Consider the following 5,920-nt stretch of genomic DNA (forward strand, 5'->3'; position numbering starts at 1 on the left):
TTTGAAACTACTCCACCAGATCAGGACGTGTCAAGTAGGTGGTTCTGGTAAGGTCTGTTGGGGTCTGGTGGTGCAATCTGAGCTGTACAAGGTGGGTCTTTGGTTGGAGATTTGAGTGGCATCTGGTTTCACTGTTCCCTAGATGTAATATGCACACAATGACAAGAAAATCAATGAAACCACAAGTTAACTTAGCTAAGTTCGTGGAAACAGTAGTACCTAATGGTAACACTTCAGTATAGTTTTATTCATTATTTAATCAGGTTCATTTACAGTGATGGTACATACTGTGAGAACATCCATTACCACACATACAGTACACATAAACCACTTCCTAATTCTTTAATACAAGTTAAAAGAATCATAAGAATAAATGAGGATGAATTTTCCATAGGATAAACAAGATGCTGTTCAATAAACATACATAAGCAGATATTTGACCCTGCATCCGGTTACTGGTCAATAACAACATTAGGAAGGAAGACCTGATTATGCTGTTAAATTGATAAAAAATCACTGTAACATGCTATGAAAAGAAGAGATTAATGTTTTGCTTTGACTCAGGCTTTCTGCTGTATACAGTTAAACTCACGGTTGCTCTCCTCTGGGCTTAAGACATCCATTCGTCCAGGTGTCCTGAGAGAGACTGCTGAAATTACACTCATATGCACTTTGCCCTACTTTCTTGGAAAACAATCACCTGAGTGTTTGCAAAAGGCGGGACTGGAATAAGGACAAAAAAAAAAAGGGGAAAGAGTATGCATTATTTTTATAATTATGTCTGCAAATAGTATATTAACACCTCTATAATACTCTCTCTGGATGTTTATGTTTTACTTATTGTACATGTAGCGCACAGTTTTCCAGTTTTACTGAGGCAGTAACAGTACTGAGCCAGGTTTCCTGGTTAGACTGCTAAAGATTAACTAAGGCTATAACTGTTGCCTTTAGTGTGATGTCATAACACATCATTTGTTTCTTTGCTCTTTTGACCATATATAGTATTCATCATACAGCGTGTGCACTTATGATCTTGTATTAAAAGTCGTAATGTATTTTACAATACATTATTACATTTATATTTAAATGAGAACAGGAGATTTGTATTTGAGTGGCATATCTTTTAAAGAGGCGTGATTGATTGCACCCTTGAATGACCTATAGGTCAATCAATAAAACATCCAAAAAATAAATACATAAACAATAAATAAAAAAATAATAAACAACAACAACAACAACAACAACAACACCACCACCACCACAAACAACAACAACAACAATAATAATAATGATAACATGAGTAAGCCTACTGAGGATTCATTTGGAATAACTGAATGCAAATTGTGTTACCTCAAGTACCTTCGTTTTTGTCAAACACATTCTGCTGTTCCATGTTCTGAAACTGATTTTCTCCATCCTCTTTTCCTTTGCATAGATAACAGTTTGGTAAGCTCATTGTGAGGAGGAGCATCAAAACATATGTGAAAAGGAAAGTGAAAGTGAAAGTGAAACTTCCCCTAAACAAAGAAAAGTTTTCTGCTTTCATTTGCACGTAAGAGGGAAAGGACATCATCTTTATCAGACTGTGTGTGAGTGATCTTGCTTATCTCATCCAAAATAAATACAGTGCAATGGTTTAGTAAATTTATTATCAAGAACTCTTCTTGTTTTTTTCTTGATTTTTTCTTGAACCGTCCTACTGCTGCTGTAGCATGTTAGCTGTCTTAGCTGAGATTTTAGCCAGGAAGCTAATGAACAATAGCCATCCAATTATTTACAGCTACAGCGTGGTTTACTTTAAAACAATCAACTTCAAGCAAGTATTTACAGATTTAGAGTTGTGTTTTGGACTAATATTTCATTTTTAGATTAGCATTGACATCATGTGTGTGTCATTAGATGGCTTCAGTGTGCTGTTGTTTAGTACTCATGGCTCTCCTGCCAGCTGAACCTGTAATACTAACAATTTCATCATCTCTGTCAGTTTGAGTAGATTCCACGGGGCAATATCTCTCAGTCAACCAGAGCCTAGGCCTCTTTCAACCACTGTAACATGGTGAGAGGAACTACTTTTTTTTTTTTTATTGTGGCTGCTTTCTTTGCAAACATCCAGTTGTTTTCACAAACCCCTCACGAGTCATACACTGGCTTTAATATAACTACTGATTAAATTTAATAACCACAGCTAAAAAAAAAAAAAAAAAAAAGAAAAAAAAGAAACAAAACTAAAACTACTTAGAGACTAAATTAACATGCAGAATGTGAGAGCCTTGATCTGCAGAGATTTATTTGTATAACTTTTTTACTCCTTTCCTCTCTTTCTCTCTCTCTCTCTGTGTGTGTGTGTGTGTGTGTGTGTGTGTGTGTGTGTGTGTGTGTATGTGTGTGTGTATGTGGGTGGGTGGGTGGGTGTTACATACTTTTTCTCCACTAGATGTCATCACTGAGTGTATTCTTCATACTCATCCTGATCACTCCCTATACTCCTTGTGTTGAGAGTCAGACAGTTGACAGTGGGACTCTTGCCCGTATAATCCAGTTCATCGAGACCCAGTAAGTAATAAAATATCTCCACACGTGCACTTACTGTTTATTATGTTTTCTGTAGCCAAGAAAAAGCTTAGACTCTCAGCTCGATCCCTGACATTACTGACACCTATTGCAAAACACTTCAGCAATTCTAAACCGGTCTGTCAGTGACAACTTTGTGTACGACTATAGACACGACTATAGTCTTTCCTGCAGGTTTTTCCGAAGAAGTCATCACCGATTTGTGTGTCACAAACAATCTTTAAAACAAAATTATCACATAGTCATAGTGGAAAGCATTTATTTTAAGATACTCAATCATGATACAAGCCAAAAGTGTTGTTTTCTTAGTATTTCACAGTGAGGATGCATTTCAAAACCATAAGAACACACAGCATTTATTTCTAAATTACATATGCTTTTATGCACATTAAAAAGAGTTTTTCTTTCACTTAGCTACAAGCGTGTTGGACCTGATGGACATGATCTCCAGTACGCTGTGGCCATAAATGTGCCAAAGGAGACCTGTAAACCTGGTTTCACTCCCACTAACAAGAATTTCCTTCAACAAGACGAAGCCAATAACGTCAAAAATGCCATCAACGATGAAGCTAATGCTCTCTACCAAGGCCGTGAGCTCGTTGCTGCTGGACTGAAGAAAGTTGTTATCAATAGGAAGAAGACATACAACAAACACTCTGAGTCTCTTCTGTTTAATCCCTCTGGAAACTCCCCTGTGACAAGGCTCTTGGGTAAAAGGAAAGATGGCTGTGTGATTTTCTACACCTTTAACTCTCCCTGTGTGGACACTTGCATCGATGAAAACGGGCAACACAGCATTCTCAAAGGCCTTGATGAGTTAAGAAGCCACAGTGGTCCAAAGGCTTTTGTTTTCAAACACATTTGGAAATTTGATGGGGGAAAACCTCTATCAGAGAAATTCAAATCGGTTGCTAATCGTGTCCCTCTGTATCGCTGTGTATCTGGTAACACATGTTACCCATGTGAAGGGCATGGTAATACAGCTATAGCTTCCCAGTGTCTGCCATAGACCTGCACCAGCTGAGTGGAGCTCAGTGCATTTTCTGTTAAGCATGTGACACCATCCTGATGTTCTCTAGCTTCCAGGGGTTCATATCTGTCTTAATAAAGAGCTTCAAAATTTGCTCTAAATGGGGCAAAGCACTTCATATAAGCCAGTTTGTTAGCTAGATTGATTAATCTTTGATTAATGTTACATGTATAAATATTACTCAGATTTCAATGCTCGTGTGACACATTGCCAATGTTACTGCTTTTTCTTCTATTAAAAGTGCACAGCAGGATTTAAAAGGCCATATTTGTCATGTATTCTGTAAACAATAATACATGTATATATCTGTGTGCGTGTGTGTGTGTGTGTGTGTGTGAGAGAGAGAGAGAGAGAGAGAGAGAGGCCTGATGATACTACATGATGGTGGAATACATTATTTTACATTGTAAGTGTAAATTAACCTAAAAAATATAACAGGTAGCTGGTACTAAGCACTGTTCTAAAATGTGAAAGCGATTGTTTCACTTTCTATTTTATTTATGTATTCTCTTTAATAAGGAATGTGTAGACTGGGTTGTGGGGAGTTCCTTTTGGACTGTAACAGAAAGCCAGAGTCACAGGGAAACCAGTTCCTGACACGTCAGGCGATGTGAAAGGATTGCACCACAAGTATGCATCAAAGTGAAAGCCCTTTTGCTTATCCACTTTGAGATACATAATTCCATAACTTCCATCAGTTTGAATAGATTCCACTGGGCGATATCTCTCAGTCAACTTAAGCACAGACCTCCTTTCACTGCAGTAAAATGGTAAGAGAAAATCTCTCTATTTTTAGTGAGGTTGTTTTCTTTGTTTTTCAGGTTGTATTTCTACAAATATCCAGTTGTTTTTACTCACCCCTCGTATGTAATGCCTGTAAGGCCATTTGTTTCTGAGAACTGGTTGAACCATAGGAGTGAGCAATACACATCAGATGTTACCTGAGTTTAGTATCATTTTAACAGTCTCAGTGTGAGCATCATAAGGGTCTCAGTGGTATAACAATAGGATAGGTTTTTATAAGGTCTTTTAGAAACCTGAGAGAATAGTATCTCTATTTCAGTCTGGAGGCACAGAAAGGCCCTCAGATGTGTTAATTCACTATACATGCAAATTTCCATTCGGACAGTAACTTCTTTGTTCTGGATTGGTATTTAAGGGAAAGAATCAAAGTTGTGTGTTTAGCTTTTTCTGTATACAGAACTCCCACACATATCCTTGTGTGTAGACACTCTTACCAGGTATGACTTTGGTTTTACTTTGTTTTGTTATTAGTTGTATTAAATCTTTATGCTTTTATTTCTAATTTGGTCTAGTTTTTTGTGGTTTGAATGTTTCATTAGATTTATACCGTAATTTCTTTTTTCCTGGTATTATAATGAAGTGTTAATTGTTCTTCTGTAGTATTTCCTCCTTTGAAATTACTAAATTTGAGTATCAGGCGACAGGTAAACAGGATTAATTCTAAATCACGGCAGAATTGGGTGATAGTCTAAAACACACAAGTTACTGACCATGCTAGACTAATCACTTGTTTAGTTATACTGAACAGGTTATTCCCTCAGTCAGTAGACTAAACTTAGTGGTCATCCTGCAGTCCCTTAACTAAACTAATATAGTTATACTGAACAGGTTGCAATGTTATGTTACTACATGATGGTGGCATAGATTATTTTACATTATACGCATAAATTAACCTGAAATAGGTCATGTTTTGTCAAGATATAACAGGTAGCTGGTGCTAAGCACTATACATTGTTCTAAAATGTGAAAGCGATTGTTTCACTTTCTATTTTATTTTATGTATTCTCTTTAATAAGGAATGTGTAGACTGGGTTGTGGGGAGTTCCTTTAGGACTGTAACAGAAAGCCAGAGTCACAGGGAAACTGGTTCCTGACACGTCAGGCGATGTGAAAGGATTGCACCACAAGTATGCATCAAAGTGGAAACCCTTTTGCTTATCCACTTTGAGATACATAATTCCATAACTTCCATCAGTTTGAATAGATTCTACCAGGCAATATCACTTGTTTAGTTATACTGAAAAAGTTATTCGCTTAGTCCCTGACTTAAACCGAGGAGTCGTCTTTCAGTCTCTGAACTAAACAGACTGCTGGCAGGTTGCATAAACACAGATAAGTCCTTGGCTAAGGAATAGTAAATTCACAAAGGGGCATAACATTCTTAATAGTGCTTTGATAAATTTTAGCTGATAAATTATAATAAATGGAGTCAGATTAGTTACAGTTTCAATCATATAAGCATTCTCAGCAGGACGCCAATCACACATTAAACCTTCCTCCGTTAGATTGGTTACC

The 5,920-nt window shown here is 37.0% G+C and overlaps 1 protein-coding gene across 1 annotated transcript; it reads left to right on the plus strand.

The window, feature by feature from the left end:
* The first annotated feature begins 2,003 nt into the window (after positions 1–2,003).
* On the plus strand, positions 2,004–3,822 carry LOC115814814 (uncharacterized). The gene is made up of 3 exons (XM_030777772.1): positions 2,004–2,056; positions 2,435–2,553; positions 2,986–3,822. The coding sequence occupies exons 1-3, from the start codon at positions 2,054–2,056 to the stop codon at positions 3,578–3,580; spliced, it is 717 nt and encodes a 238-aa protein (XP_030633632.1). The 5' UTR covers positions 2,004–2,053; the 3' UTR covers positions 3,581–3,822.
* The last annotated feature ends 2,098 nt before the right edge of the window (positions 3,823–5,920 follow it).

The sequence above is a fragment of the Chanos chanos genome, chromosome 6 (assembly GCF_902362185.1).
Source record: "Chanos chanos chromosome 6, fChaCha1.1, whole genome shotgun sequence".
In the NCBI taxonomy this organism is placed as follows: Eukaryota; Metazoa; Chordata; class Actinopteri; order Gonorynchiformes; family Chanidae; genus Chanos; species Chanos chanos.

What these genes read in the sequence shown, in the direction of transcription:
- LOC115814814 (XM_030777772.1), top strand. An exon ending in ATCCAGTTCATCGAGACCCA is followed by an intron (nt 2,554 to 2,985) that starts GTAAGTAATAAA and finishes TCTTTCACTTAG; the next exon opens with CTACAAGCGTGTTGGACCTG.